The sequence below is a fragment of the Augochlora pura genome, chromosome 10 (assembly GCF_028453695.1).
Source record: "Augochlora pura isolate Apur16 chromosome 10, APUR_v2.2.1, whole genome shotgun sequence".
NCBI classification, from domain to species: domain Eukaryota; kingdom Metazoa; phylum Arthropoda; class Insecta; order Hymenoptera; family Halictidae; genus Augochlora; species Augochlora pura.
The window spans coordinates 19,257,496-19,274,398 of NC_135781.1; the positions used below are offsets into that span (position 1 = coordinate 19,257,496).

At 36.5% G+C, this 16,903-nt stretch overlaps 2 protein-coding genes across 4 annotated transcripts in view; one reads left to right on the forward strand and one right to left on the reverse strand.

The window, feature by feature from the left end:
- The window catches only part of LOC144476553 (G-protein coupled receptor Mth), a 55,656-nt gene that overhangs the window by 28,159 nt on the left and 10,594 nt on the right, over window positions 1-16,903 (reverse strand). For 2 of the 3 annotated variants that reach the window (XM_078193648.1, XM_078193649.1), the window contains exons 3-4: window positions 12,961-13,350; window positions 10,652-11,026 (exon numbers count right to left, since the gene is read on the reverse strand). In XM_078193648.1, the coding sequence (XP_078049774.1) occupies window positions 10,652-11,026; window positions 12,961-13,239 (654 nt within the window). In that variant the 5' untranslated portion in view covers window positions 13,240-13,350. The remainder of the gene's footprint in view (window positions 1-10,651; window positions 11,027-12,960; window positions 13,351-16,903) is intronic. The other variant, XM_078193650.1, reaches the window with a different exon arrangement.
- On the forward strand, window positions 6,568-8,864 carry LOC144476554 (uncharacterized). The gene is made up of 3 exons (XM_078193651.1): window positions 6,568-6,670; window positions 6,755-7,627; window positions 8,490-8,864. The coding sequence occupies exons 2-3, from the start codon at window positions 6,977-6,979 to the stop codon at window positions 8,529-8,531; spliced, it is 693 nt and encodes a 230-aa protein (XP_078049777.1). The 5' UTR covers window positions 6,568-6,670; window positions 6,755-6,976; the 3' UTR covers window positions 8,532-8,864.

Here is a 16,903-nt window from a genome sequence, read left to right on the forward strand (position 1 = left end):
TTAATCGGAGACCTTGATTCGACACCCCCTGCAATGCGGTTCTCGGTTTTAGCAGCGACGCATCGGTCCTACGCCGCTGCAAGCCGGTACTACCACGCCCTGTAGATCCTCGAATGATGAGTCGGATTTATTTACCCTGCCGCATTCTTTTGCTCGCCGTAATAAAGCCAGCACGCCCCCTCGAGCCACCCTCGCACGGTGGTTGCGCGCGTCCAAGCCGAAAAAGAAAGGAGCGCAAAACATTGATATTTATTACGGTGGAGGCGATAAAACACAGGGTCTGAAAAAATAGGTGATCCAGATTGACAGCCCTGGAGCGATAAACAATGCGGTAAATAACAATACATTTACAGGGTCGGGGTTATAACGAAACATTATCAAAACTGATAAATGAGTACCATATTACAATAAATATTACGAGATAATTAATGAAGCCAGAGAAATGTACAAAAATGAAGCTTAAAACCTGTAATTTATTAATTAATTGAATCGAATGTTCGGGATAACGCGATATTTCTAGTGCAATATTTCTAATACAATTGAATCGATCATTTTATTACAACTTGATTCTATATTATAACAGTCACGCAAACTGTTTTTAAAGAGATTACATCCGCTAACTGGTGAACAATATTTATTCAGATTAAACGATTTGCGTTTGCGAAGGGAATTGCGTGCACCACCTTTTTATCAACTGTTATTAAACCGTCTCTCACAATGGCTTCAAAATATTGTTTCTTAAATGTTTTCGCTCGGCGGGCCATAAATTTCCATACTCGGCCCGCCCGCCAAAAAAAAGGAATCGTCGATATTTATTACGACCGCGCCGATAAAATACCACCGGATCAGGGGTGGCGCGGCGAACGCTGACCGATACCACGCGATATCTCGCGGTGGTATCTATAGAAAACGAACACCGGGAACATTTAACTGCGTGCGAATTACACGTCGCTGTAGGGATCACCCTCCGGCTGCGTGATATTCCTGGAAGCGGAAGTTTGATTGGTGCGTTACTTTCACCGCGATCGACGAATGATCGGGGGAATAGAGATCCGCGGATGTATATTTTGAATGACTCGAGATCGCTGATTCTGGCCAGGATGTTCCCTGCAACGACGTGCGTCCAGAGATTACCTATTGACACGAACGCAAAGTCGTTCAGTGGAACACGAACGTAAAGTCGTTCAGTGGAACACGAAAGTATTCGAACACCTTTTAAAGGAGAATAACGTTTTCTAAACTTTGACCAAACGATTCAAGCTGTTTTTAACACATTCCGCGCCACGTGTACCACTAGTGGTACACGCTTAAATAGCTATTCAATGCGTTAAACAAATATTTTATGACAAGTTAGAATCCAAGAAATAATTTCCACCAAAAGAATAGATCCATAATAAGTCTGCTTCATAGTTATATTGACAATAATTAATGAATAAACATAATATATTGATTTTTAAAGCTTCAATTGACCAGAGATGAGGAGTCGACTAAATACAGCTCGGCACGGAACGTGTTAAACTGTCTAAAAAATTTTGTTCAAGTATTATAAGTTTAATAAATAATTCCAACTTATTACTTTGAGTTATGTAGCAAACAATGCGGCAAATCCTGTATAGACAGTCGGGGTCAATTTTCATATTTTAACGATGATACAAATTGTTGAAAAAAATACAAAAATACCTATTCTTGCATTTAAAAAAGAACCGGGAGACGTTTTCCTCATTTTAAATTAGAAGTTGTTGAAATGACAAAGGCAATAAAATAATTTTAAAATACAACTAATACATTAAAGTAATTAATTAAAATACATTTAAGAGATATACAAAAATTTTTAACTATTTTATTTGAGCCCGGTTTGAAAATTTAAAAGATACGTGAAAGTAAAGTATAATTATGTTAGTGACAGGTTTCAAGTATTGTCGTAAATTAACAATTGTTTTCAAGGTCGTTGACGTCCTACGATAATTACGTACTTTGCGAGTTACATTCTTAATCTGTTCATTAAAATACTACATGACTATTGTACACTAGTATTGCGTGGACAACTTGCATATACTGTAATGAAATTCATTTGCTAATACATTCATAGTTATAAATATTTATTATCGGTAATATTCGTTACACTTTGTTTCATCTGTTTAAAAAGAAACCTGTTAGTATATTGTGCGTTCAGTTACTCAATACATCATTAATTTTCATTTAACTTAAACATTCACTTGAATATCTCTTGCGATTATGATAGTATAACATTATTATGTTTGTAATTTATTGAAATTGAAATTCTTACTTAACTTTGAGATCTGTTATTAATTTTTCACCGTATTTCTAGTTTTTAAATCATCGAAGTAACCCCGCTATATTTCACGCAGTAATAGCTACGCATTCTAAGCAACAATAATACTGATTTTCAATTTAATATGTATAATACATCGTTCACCGTCGAGGTTACGAAGCGAAAAGCATAAAGTTGGAATATCAAATCCGGAATCGTTTTCTTTCCATTCGGTCCGGCGGAGCGTATATTGTAAAACAGCTGAGTAAGCGACGTGTTCTACAGCTCCGGATGAAAAATAAAATTTTCTGGTACGAAACGCCCACGCCCGGGTAAAATTTAACCGAATCAATTTCTTCCTATCGAACACTGCGCCCCCCGATGAAGCGCTATAAATTTTATTCTCGATAACAGTCCTCGCAACCGCGATCGCTTTGATCGAAAGATAAGAGTCTCAATTTTTTAGAACATCCAAAACTTAACGCGCTCCTGTAATATCTACGTATCTGTCCACAACTGTAATAATTAAAATTGTCGTTAATAATTCAATCGTTATTAATTTTTTAAATACTTATTGCATATCCACGTTTGTTCTAATGTTTAAATATTATTAATAAGAAAGTAGAACTGTAGTTCGAATTTATGGATATGAATATAACATTTATATTCAACACTTTATATGATTGACACGATCTTTTAATCACACTCGAAAACTAATTTTTATAACTATTTATTAAGTAAGTCAAATTTTGTTAAAATCAACAAGGTACGAGAAAGTGACAAGAGCAAAACAATTGATATGATAAATCTTATCTTTTCTCTTCTTATTATAGTATTAAATGGGTTAGTCCGATTTCGTGCGTCTTGTATATAGGGTGACCCAAAATTATAATACTTCTGGGAAATGAGGGGTTCCTGAGGTCATTTGAAGTAACTTTTTCCGTAACACAAAAGCAGTCCGAGGCTTTCTTTATTAGACGTTAATAAAAAACACGAATGAAAGGCAAGACGCCATACTAGCGGTCGAAGCTCAGTTTCACTCATTTGCTCTACCGCCATGAGCTAACTGAGCTCGCCTCTCATTGGCCAGTGTCTTTCATTGATAATTCATAAACAGCACCGCGGATCGCATTTTTGCGAAGGAAAAAGTTACTTCCAACGACTTCAGGAATCCCTCATTTCCCGGAAGTACCAGAATTTTGGGACACCCCGTACACACCGATATGGTAATTAATGCGTTAGATTCTGTTCAAAATTTTCATTATAAATCTGACTTGATATTATGAGGTATCCGGTTCAAATTCCGTGTAATTATTTCTCTCACGGATTTACGATATCATTATGTGAATTGTATCGCGATACGTGCGAGACAATGTGTAAGAGTGAATCAGGCGAATAGGTGAAGGCACTTCAACACGTTCGACGCCCCATGGCGAGAGCGGTGATCAGGCACGAAGCCAGAATTTTATTGTCGGATTCAAAGAAGTCGGAGCTAAAGCTTTGAATGGAAATTACTCCATTTTGTTGCGGCTCTAACGAATAAATGAATACGACGCGCTACAATGGTTTCCTTTCTACAAACTTATACCAATTTTAGATTCTTTAGAAGTATAACAACAATATTTAATTTTTAATTCAAGTAGGATCTTTGATGAAAAGAGGAACTTTTCATTCTTTTTTAATTAGTTCTCAAAAATCTACAGTAACTGGCATTAATAATCGGAAACATTTGAAAAAACGGAATAACATTTTACCGAGAATGCAATGCTTAACTTTCTGTCACAAGCTCGAATAAAAAATTTATGAATCATTCCCTCCTTATTTCTGTTATGCCAACCAAATATAGTTTTCACAGAAATTTTTCACACTCCGTCTAGTAACCTAATCAGTCTGAAAGCTCAACAAATTTAATTTATTTTATTTCAATTTCAAAGAAATTATTGTGTTTTGATACAAACGCATACTTTCTTAAATTTTCCAAAACGACTCACAAAAGAAAAAAGTTCGTAAAAAAGAAGCTCCTGAAGAAGCACGTAATGATTTCCATATTTCTAGGATGTCGTACAAACTGCTCTTCCCGAAGCACCTTGCAGAAACCGTTAAAATGCAAGAATGTATTTGGCCTTGAAAGAAAGTATATGGCCTGAGTAAACAGGTTTAGCAACGGACATTTGCCGAAGAGATTCGTGCCGTTTAAACGCAGCCTGGTATTGACCGTTTGTGAGCGGCAGGTATCATCGCGGCGTGTTCGTCGTAGGTCTGCGTGTAAAAGAAAATAATTTCTCAAATGCATTCTGAATTGAACGCACGGGTCCCCCGCGTGCGAGCGTGTTTACGTTCGTGTGGGAGTGCCCGGGAAACGCGCGTCCCATGGAAACTGGTTGTATATTTCTCGAATGCGAAAGAACGGGGAAAGGAAATATTTTTGTTAACACGACACGTTGACTTCGTGTGATACACGGATCCTCGTGGAATCATGTGCGAAATGAACTGCTTTGAATTCTGCAGGAAGCTCGCAGTCACCTCCGTGCAGGTACGCTTTTTCATTCCACGTCGCAAGTAATAGTAATCAACCTATTCACGTTCATTTTGACATTGCTATTACGAATATTGCGTTAGCGTTCATCTTCCTAACTGTCGCTGTAATCTCCGCTGGATATGTGGCTAGTTGACCTTAATTAACCCCACGACTGCAGCGAATTCTTTTTCTTCGATGGCGCTTGTCTTTTTATTGGCTAATCTTAAAATTGTTAACGTCAATCAATACATATATTATTACCTTCAATATAATAAATTCATTACGTTTAAAGAATTAATTAATTCTAAAAAGTAAAGAATAAGCTCAATATCTAAAAGGACGAACTTTAAAGTATTCTGAAAATTCAAAACCTTTATAAAGGATGCGGAATATCGCTTAATATTTTGCTGAGTTTCAATGCGTCCGTAATAAATTAATTATTTATCAAGATAGAACAGCATACCACTACGAAAAATTAAGGTACACGTAAAACATTTTCGTAAATATAAACGAGGTGTCAAACATTATTTCACTATTTTTTATTCTACTCAACTTCTAGGAAATCCATTAATTGTTCATAAAGTTATTACCACGGATCAACTTATGACAAAGACAAATTTGTGAAAAGAATTCTCATGTATAGTATGAAGTCTCTGAAGTTCCTGGTAATCAAGAGGCTAACTATATGGTATTATACGCTTGACTGCAACAAGAATGGAGATCGTAGACTGAGATTTCCGCCTGCAACGTAGTTATTCACACGTTTCCCCCGTTCGTAGTTCGGCTCCTTGATACATTTAGGCAAGAAAACGGGGATTTCCTTGACTGGCAGATGATGAAGTCATGCCTCGCATGTAGGTTTATATTAAACAGAGTTACGGCAGCTGCATTGATCGCCTGCAGGCAACAAGACAAAGACCGAGAGCTAGTTTGTGTTTGTCCTTTCCCTGTCGAGCACGTTGTTACGAAATCGTTTTGTTTTACCGAGCGTAAGTAACACTTCGACAAACGCAAACCCGTCGAACTGTGTTTACACGTCTGGTTCTTTCAGCAGCGATCAGTTCCGTAAATAACGATCATCGATATGAAACATCTTTATGCAAATTCCGAATCTTTAACGCCTTAACCGCCACGCTACAACCTTACAGATTTTATAAAAATTAAGAATTTAACGTAACTGAGTGAAAATTGAAAACTTAAATTACACATCAATTGCATTGTTAACATTCTTACGTTTCGAGGATCTTAATGAAATTCAAAAGATATAATAGGTTAGCAAAAGAATTGACCGAAAATTAAATTGAAAGAATTGACTAAAATTGAAATAATTATTAAGTTGGTTTAGAGATCGTAGAAGAAAAAAAAATGTCTTGCGTATTCAAATGCTAATTGTTTGCGTATGCACGTCTCCTGCATTTTGCGAAATCGTGTGAGTACTATAAACATACAGAGATCTGGTAATTACCTATTGATCTGACCCGCATATCTAACTGCATTCGTTTCAGATGTGACCGGAATTTTTCGAGCTCGCGGAGTACTAGGTGAATAAAAATTTAGCTGAACAGCCTGGCGGAAACTCCAGTCGCATAAATCATTTATACATGTATCTAGTTGATGATGCAATCTCCGGGAATTAGATGAAAATTTCACGAAATAACAAGCTGCATTGGTGTATGCTTCAAGGATGGTATGATTCATCAATATCACAGACTCGCCAAGTTTAACAAGCTAATTGTAGAATATCAATCAAAAAGAAGCCTAAAAGATTAAAGTAATTTACTGGCACAAAATGAATCTGAGAAGTTAGGATTTATCGCAGCGATTATTAGTATAATTCTTTTACGTGTAGACAATTTCAACAACATTCGATGTACTCCAATGTATGTTGCAACAAGTGGGAATTTCCGAACCTTGTCACAGAACAGTGTCATCTAATGACTAATATGCTCTTCCTTTCCTTACAGTATTCATTTTTTTGTCACTAATCAACAGAGTAGCATTGATTGCGAGGCTCTACGTACATATTTATCACATATCTCCACCTTTGCATATTTATCAAAGTTATATGAAATAAATCCGTACCACTCGAGCAGTTGACCGTGAAAGCCGTATTTCGGATTGCTCCTGAAGTAAACAAGTAAGCAATACAAGTGTCGGTGTATGACAAGTGAGTCAATAATATCAATATGGATCAAAGCGTTGAACCTATTAAAATACTCGCCAATGGCAATAAATATTTCGTCATAAATAACCCAAATGAGCTAAACCAACAGCAAAGAACTCAAGACCAAGAAAAAACAACCACTAGCGAGTGGAGTAGTACAACAAATAACGACGAAAATGTTAGTCAAACAACAGATAACAATAAAAATAACAATTGGAAGGAAGTCATAAAAAATAAAAAGCGAAAACTAATTTCAACGACAGGCACAGATTCGACTCAGCCATGGCTGCAGGACATTCCGCTAAGCAATTCATTTAGTTCTCTCGCAGAAGTATTTGATATGGATATAACTGAAGAAAACCCTCATCGTGCTGTTAAACCACCACCAATTTACGTAGACGCTAAAATAATAGACCCACTCACGGAACTACTAAACAATGTTGCAGGAGCAAACAATTACAATATAAAACAAATTAAACTTGACCAAGTCAAAATTCAAACAAACACTCCTGACAACTTTCGTAATATAACCCAAACATTAAAAGCAAAAAATGCAGCTTATCACACATACCAATTAAAAACCGAAAAAAGCTACAAAGCCGTCATCAGAGAATTACACCCGAAAACCAATGTTCAAAATATCGTGGCAGAACTTAGAACAATAGGACACGAGGTAAGAAGTGTAAACAATATGACCAAATACGATACAAAACAACCACTACCGTTATATTTAATAGAACTTGAACCAAAAAACAATAACAAAGACATATTCAGTGTCAAAAGTCTCCTAAGCACCATGGTAAACGTTGAACCCCCTCGATACAAAAAAGACATACCGCAATGTATACGATGTCAACAATATGGCCATACAAAAAACTATTGTAATAAAACCCCAGCATGCGTAAAGTGTGCACAGAGTTATTTATCAACTAACTGTCCACTCATAGGTAAAATAGACTTTGTAAAATGCTTTAATTGCAAACCCAGCAAGTTACAAAGACTGTGAAACTAGAAAACAGCTGCAAAAAAAAACTATTTCCACCACTACGAAACAGATCGTACTCACAGCAAAATGTTCAGCTCAATAGGCCAGAAACTAACTTGGAAATAAACACACATTATGCACACAATACAAGTAGCAAAGATACTAACCCTAAAGACTCATACAATTATGCACAGGTCACTGCCAACACAACGTTACCAATTGATCAAAATAAAACTACCAATAATGACGGAAATACAGAAATCAAAGAACTCCTACAACAATCCATTAAGAACTCCGAATTGCTAGCAAAAATGTTAATCGAACAAAACGCCCTACTCAGACAACAGACACAACAACTAACAACTATGCTACAACTACTCACTACCCTAGTACCAAAGACATAAAAATGGCTAGTCTAAAAATACTAATAACAAATAATAATACTAATATCTAATAGTAGTATCCTGGAATTCCAACGGACTGCAACAGAGAGTCCTTGAAACAAAAACGTTCGTGTACAACAACAATATAGATATACTCCTTGTTTCAGAAACACAACCCTGAATACTATTATGAACTCAGAAAAGTGTAGGAGAAGAACTATACATTTTCGATCAAACGAATGTTGCAGCCGGATTATATTTCAACGAAATCACTAGAAGAGTCAACAACAAGAAGAGGAAAAAATACCGCGGGCGAATCTATCTCTCTTGGCTGCAAATACAATGGATGAGATTCGTGAAAAATGAACCATATAAAATGTTCTATAAAACTTCTTTAGATGCTCCTGAATTCACGTTTTGGTTCTTTCATCTAAACTATACGGAAATATTAAGCTACTTCCTTTATACACCACCATAAGACCAGTATCGGAAGAAAAACATAAATATATTACGTGTTTACTACCATACATTCCTCCAGTTTTTCAAGAACATTTTATAAATCTTAAAAACTCGAAATGTACATGAATTATTTCATTAAAGTTATTGTTTCAAATAAAACTCATAGTTCTTTATTGCTTTAAGTCGTTTATAGGACATTCAGTTCATTTTGAAAATCGTCTAAGTCAATTCAAACTTTAAAAACAACATTTTCGTATGAAATTCACACAAAATATCATATTCATAATAAATTTCCATTAATCAAGACCAATAAAATTCTAAATAAAAAGATAGCAAAATGTAAAAATATATTTCAATTTATGCAAATGCAATTCATTAAATATCTCGAAACAAGAAATATATGACTTAGACCAATTTCATAATTATGGGCACATATGTACTTCTATTGAATACTCTGCGAGGTCGATATCCTAATCAAACGAATACAAATAATTTTAATAAGTAACCACAAATAATTGCTTATATTCATACATCAGAAAAAAATGACCTTGTCACGTTATTTCATGACGAGTCATTTTCCTGGCGCGAAGTTGAACAGATTTTCTAACGTACTAACACAGAGTAGAATTTCTATGTATGTATCGTGCGGTCAATAGGAGTTCTTTAAACGTTTTTTCAAGCGTTCAATAACTCCATTCAAAACGTTCGATAGCCTTGTCGAGCCACGCCCCCAAACGATAACGCTATCAATCGTGAATTGGGGAGGACTGAAATAGAGATTCGGTAAAAAAATATCCACGAAATTTCGTAGAACACCGACATAAACAAATGTCCACGCGATGAATAGGTCATCGTGATTTGTTTATTTCCGGTTGCCCATAAAGAAACAATTTCCCCCATTGTGTTTACGAAGTTTTCCCACACGCGTCTGCTTCGATGTCGGCCACTGTTCCTAGGAATAGCACGCCCCGTTTCTTGAACAATCATTAGTCTGACGAACCCTTTTCCTGATTTCCATTTTAAAAAACTCGACAATCGATACGGCAAAACGTGCAACTACCATCATATTGCACACCGAGAAGTACATTTACATAATTAATTAGCAGCGTCGTTTTCAACGGAATTATGCACAAATTGCTAATAAACTGTCTGGTTACAGTCCAGCGATTTTCTTAAAACAGCAAAATTATTGTACCAAAAGATCTAATAATTAAGAACATTCCGAGAAAGTCCAACGACTTCGAAATTTCTATATTAGATGAAATAAAAATATACAACTGAGCTCTACTTTTCTTGCGTTCTCTTTAAATATCAGTGAAAATGTAAAAGTTGCTTTCAGTTTATAATTATGCACACACTATATTTTATGGTTGATCAGTACAGGGGGCTTGTGCATTTAAATTCGGAGCTGCAGAATCTTGCACTCTGTCAACGAAGTCGAAATTATGGGAAATTCTATTAATTCGAAAAAATAGAAAACATTCGAAGCTATTTCTGAAAGCTGAATCTCATATTCCATTCGAAACAATTACAGGATAATGCGTGGGGGCTATGCAAATAAGAAATGACTGCGTTTTCAGAAAAATTGAAATATCCGCAAATTGTTTGACCCCTCCTATGTTAAAGTAAACTACAATATTTAACGCCTCTGCGAATTGAAATTTAACATGCCCGCAGAAAATACGAGGCTGCGAATGATATACGATTATTGATTCAAAGAAACAACGGAGAATGAATAAATGAGAAATACGTGGATTTGTTGCGTAACCATTTCTGGAGAGTTGCGACGATTGAGGCGAGTATTTTCCGAGATTCGATTAAATTGTCTTGCAATTTGCGGATAAAATCGACGATAATTTTTCAAACTCACCCATAGAGATCCTCCCTCGAAGCTGATGTCTTCCGCCGCGACCTCATATGTGACCAAAGCGGCAGAACGGCAGACCGGCGATCCCTTGGTCACATTGAAAAATCCCACGTTCGTCGGCGGATTCGGCAACATTGACCCGAAGTCGTGAGCGTGAGAATAATTTTCACCGGAAACTACGTTCGTTACACAGGATTTCGTGACTACGTCAAACACTCTATCTCTCGGACAGCATCTTCTGATATTGAACAGCTGTAACGGTGACGCGTTCGGCTGTTCAGGTTTCTCGGTTCTATCCTCGCTCGATCGGCAGTTGACGGCTACCGGAACGTTCTCGTTCAGGTGTTCCACGTGCAGAATTTCTATACAGCCCGGCCCCTGCGAATAAAATCGATCAAAATTGTTTCGTTCAAATAGAGCCGCTTTTATACGCGCCGCGCCGCACAAGCGACTCGGCTTCGGCCAAATGAAATAGGAAACCGGATTTGTTGCTATTTATTTATAAATATTGACGGAAACTAAAATTGATTCGCCGACCAAACTTTTGCCGAACCGGGGCGATGTGCGCGCCGACATAGCGCGTTCGTACCTTAACCGTTAATATCCTATTTGCAGCGCGACCGTAATCTATTTCTCGCATTCCCTCAACTATTCGCGGTCCTTCGCTGGAAACGATCTTGTTTTCTTTATTCTGTGTTTCTTGGCTTCGCAATGAAATCCTAAGTCTTTGCAAGAAATTCCGAATCTCTACGATACCCCTCGATCGTCTTTTTTAGTCGATGCTCCTTGGCTTCGAAACGATGTACCTGCTGTCCACTATGAGAAATTGTAACTGTTTCTCGGAGCGTCCGATTTTACTTTACTCGTTTCTTGGCTTCCAAAGAAAGTTTTAATTTGTTGCCACACGATACGTTTTCTTATTTTTAACCCTTCGCTGTAACATTTCGTATGCTAGTCGCGCACAGTGGCGGAAGAGGTGTTTGTACATTTTTGAGAAAGCAATAACTTGTTTAAAACTGGACTGAACGATTAGTTTACTGTGGGATGACTGAAATACCATTATAAAATGTCTACCTTTACTTCATTTTTAGTTACTAATTCCTCGTTATTATATGTCATTTTATTTCATCCAAGTTTCATGTCATCAAAACAAAATTCGTTCTAATTCATCAATTACGAGAATCTTTAAACCCTTGCACTACGATCTCTTTCAAAACTGCGTCGATTAGTATTTCTTCGCCCTTATTAATTTCCTCGATGAAACGAGAGGATTTTTATTTCTTGATTGCCTTCATTTACTTCCATTGAGGCTAGAAGATTCAAATTTCGTTTCAATTTAATAGAAACGACTGGCAGTTATATCTATTAAATTATATACGAAATATTCCTCACGAATCTGACTTGTTGCTATAGTGCAAGGGGTTAATCACGTGTGATTACAAATTGATTTATACAGAAGATACTAAGTCTTTATTTTCAGCGTTTACTACGTTCATATTTTAGCGTTCGGCAATAAATGCCACTCCACGATCAATTCCAAACAGCTTAAAACTTCCTACACACAAACAGCAACGACCGCAGCAACATTAAATGGAGCACTGGTAATCGAAACCTCGAAATCTCGAAGTCCTTTGAAACTCAAAAAGTTTCGAGTTCTCGAAATGTGTTATTTCTGTGACTGCAAACTCTCGAAATCCAGGTAAATAATAACTTGTACAAACAACTTACGAGAATATTGTAACAGAACGTATTTATTATTTCGATTTGAGTAACAATGATCCAATCAGTATGTGTTTAGACTTTAGATACATTTTAATTGGTACGATTTCACCGATCTATTGCGATCATCCATATCATACGCATCCAGACATAACGGACACTCCTTTAAAAAAAGGAATAAAAATTCCAGGTTTCGAGAGTTTTAAAAGCTGATAAAGTATCGAAATCGAGTTTCGCAAATTTAAATATCAGGTTTTGACCAATCCGAATGAAGTACCTCCGTCATACAAAAATTTCCAAACGAAGCGATGATAACTCACTTTCTAAGGATACCCTGTTCAGAAGATCGTATCATTTCTCAATGCAGAGGGATTAAAATCTCGAATAAAGAGCGGCTTGCGGAGAGGTTGGTGAGCATTCTCAACAAGCCGTCAGATGGAAAATAATCGATAGAAGGCGTCGATGTTGGAAACGGGCTGGAGAAAGAGGTCGTGCGGTCTCGATCAATTCTATTCATCGCGTTTAGCTCGGTGCGCTTCGAAAATTTACGAGCGGCACCGAGTTAATGGCAAAACGGCCAATCCGTCTCCTACCTGTAGAAAATCGGTGCTGTTCAGCGGCGAGAGGAGGAGCGTATTGACATCCTCCGGTTGCTCGCAGATCGGATATTCAATCCCGTGGCCGGTGACCTCGTGATCCACGTTGTAAAGTTCCAACGCGTTCTCCTTCGCCGGGACGCAGCGCACTTCCGGCCGAGTGGTCAAGCAGCAGCAGAACACCTCTCCCGGCGGGCAGCATTTTTTAAATCGCGTCTCAGAAACGGCCAACGAAAGAGAAATGATCGCCGCAAAGATCAAACTGCTCCTCGTCATCCTGTCGCGATGCTGCACCTCAAAGGATTCCAGCAGAAAATTGCACCCAGAAGATTTCACTTTCTCCTGGCCACGCCGTGTTCCCGACGTGCACTGCCTCGCCAGACACTGCTGCAAATTACAATAATTCAGGTACTACGTAAATTATTCAGAGAACTCGAAGAATCGTTGATCTGTTATGACTAAATTGCGGATCCTTGTGCAACATATAATACAAATGGTCTAGATTCAAAATGCTTTTTCGCTTTTAATTGTTAACGTCGAGATACTTTGTTAAATTATATGTTTTATCAAAGTGTTGTATTTAAACACAATCAAATTAAAGAAAATAAATCGCATACAGTATACTCACAACAATTCACACACTTTCGAAACAAACTTCCAAAAGTTAACTTTAACAACTGTAATGAACAAGAAATAATAATATTAAATTTACGGAGTTATAAAAGTAACTAACATGTCTTAAATTCAGTCCACGTGGAATCGTTTTATCGGTTGAGGCTTTTATTTTCATTAAATTTGTTTTATATGAATCAAGATCAGGTTGGAAATGCAAAAATATATCTGAATAAAAATTTTATAAAGTAGAACTTGACTTTCCCTGATTATTTTTTAATAAAATGCATTAAGTTGCTATGTGCCAAAAGAAAACCGACACATGGATATTAAAATTGAAAGTTCTTTGGATAAAAAGTTGCCGATATTTAAGCGATTATAATTGCGTGAATAAATCGGACTATCAGTTACTCATTTTAAACAAGCATCTATTTTTACCAGCTTTAATTTTGTTACCACAGACTCCATTAAGTAACTCTATAAAAAGTTGAGTATTAAAATTACAGGATCGCTAAATCTCGGTTGAGAAGTCGGTCATATCAAAGTTCTAACTTTATGAGAAAAAATCGATGGGTAAGTTACCTGCATGCATTCTACAGTTTAGAATTTTACTTTCACCTTTCCAAACTCTATTTTTGTAATGTATTAGATAACTACATAGAACAAGGAAATCAACTGCGTTGATGATTAGAATTGAGAAACCATTAAATCGCAAATGAAACGTTGACCACATTGAAATTATCATGATTTCGCAAAGAAAATTCATGCGGCAGCTTACTTACAACATCCTACTGGCAAAAGTATCTACTTTCACATCCTCCGCTTGTTTCTTTACAAAAATGTTGTACTACACCGGAAAGAGAAAAATGGTACTATTTTTCCAGTTTGAACGTCTCTGTGGGGCTCGAAATATTTTGTTCACTATTCAAACAATTATGAATTTGGAAATTATTATGTTCTCTGTGTAACAATTTCAATAAATTTAATGTATGAATATTCATTACCATTTTATCGCGTTTTGATTAAAAGATACGTCACAAGTATGACATTTCACTTTTCCGCTCGCGAGCTGCTGCACAAAATTTTCATAAGTAAAAAGCAACATAGAGATAAAAATGCAGAAATTTCAACCTTTAAAATGAGTCCAGATGAATCGCTGTCCGACTTTCTTTCGCAAAATTTCAACAACTTTAATGTAGTCAAGTTTTTACCAAAAATGTTGTGTCGATCTGTCAATTTTTGTCGTCGCTGTAATCGATTTTTATTTCATGTTCGTTAACGTGACGTAATTTAATGCTGCGTAAGTCACATATAGCTGAATAATTTTTTAACAGTTTTTAAAAGTCATTATTGTTGCAATGTATTCAAACAAACTGAATTCTACTAGGATGTTTGGAATGCAAAGGAGTTGCAGTATCATGTATTCAATTCAAACTCTTTAACTTTAGCTTTGTGGGCAATTTCGAGATTGATTACTGACATTTTACGCGTTAAAAACAATCTAACCTAATTCTGACATTTTTACAGCCGCGCAAATCACCACAAAAATTTCATAAAATTAAAGTATTCTGTTAATCAAATTATAATTGAAAATTTAAGGTGTACAACGTCAATTAGATTTTAACTTAAGAAAATATAATAGATTAGCGTATAAATTAATTTTCAAATCTGAGCAAATAATATCGTCATATAAAGATTTATTCGTGAAATAAATATTATTTATTAGAATCGTATATTTTCATTATGCGACTTTGTTTCACGTCAATACAGCAAGTTAAGCTTTGTTAAAAATCACTCGTCACTTTGCATCAGTTTCGACTGAAATTACCGAGGAGATATTGATCCATGGATCATCCCTGCCCAACGAGGGGGGGAACTAGGTGCACGTCAACTGGATTGCCGCTTGTATATCACTAAAATCACACGTATTCCGTGGACCGAAGACTCGTGGATCGATCGTCGCTCGAGTTTCCGCCGCGGGACGGAAGTTTCCCGCACTTCGGAACGTTTGCACAAAGTTGACACTGCATACAGATATCTGTGCACGTTATACTTGTCTCTGTTTCCCGGCGGACGGGTAGACGAACTAAAACATGAACGTCAGTGTCGGAAAGAATCGACGCGGCCGCGGCTGCAGCGACTTCCGGCGAGCTCTGTGCATGGCCCGGCACAGCTGGACCATTTTTCCACGGTTGTTTAAGTTTGACTCATTTCGAGGCTCGATCCCCGTCGACGCAAGAACATTCCGAGAACCGGCAACTAAAACCGTCCTACCCGCTCGCGGCCTCTGCTCCACTTCTTTTTTTCTATTTTTATATCACTTTATTAGATCCTAGCGAAGGCATGCGATAATCCCAGGACTTTGATTCACGATAAATCGTGAACGACTACTCTGCCCCCAAAACGCGCGGGACACGTGGCCAATGAAAATACTCGTTTGGTTTTAGTGGTACCCGTAAAACTCGAAACAATTTACGCAATCTGATATATCCGGCAAAAAGAAAAATATCGAATCCGTACCGAATGTGAATAAGCTGTTCAGCGTCCGGGAAAAGTTAGATACGTCTGCTTCGATAATTTCCAGAACCATACAGTTTGTGATCAAACGTATTCGCACAGACGTTAAACTTAGCGTTTATATACAGTAGTTTCGTGTCGATGTGAACAATGTATTCCTACTATTTTATACATATACTATTTTATACATTCCTCAATTTTCTCTAAAAATATTTTTGTAACAGAAGCATTATTATGTTCACTGTTCGGTAATGATTAGATTGTCAATTTTATGTAATTAACATAAAAACGAATAGGTGAAATGCAAAATTGTGGAGATATTAGAACAATTTTAGAACGCTGTTATACTATTTTAGACCTTTTTATAGCGTTTACTGTCGCTTGATTATTAACAATGAAGATATTTTTTATTACATTAGTTTAAAAATTTCTGTTTTCTTAATAGATTTGAGCGTGTGATGGTCAGGAAAAAAACTTTGTTTTTTTTATTTTCTGTTTCTTGCAATTGATTTGAAAAATTTTATTTCGTATAATGATCTGCAATTAAGAAATCATGTATGGTTATAAAAATGTATAAAATGATCTTTCCTACAGCTATAATGTTTGTTTGCAATATTTATGGGTAGTTAAGGTTATGATTTATTAAACTGCGCGTCATAGAGTAGACAGATAATGACAGCAAACAGAAAATAAATGCAGCAATCTAATCAATACGCCTCATAGCTAGAGGTACTACTATTTTGTTACGGAATTTTTTACAATTGTTCAAAGGCAGATAGAAAATAGTTTTTACGCGGACTTTTGTTACGAT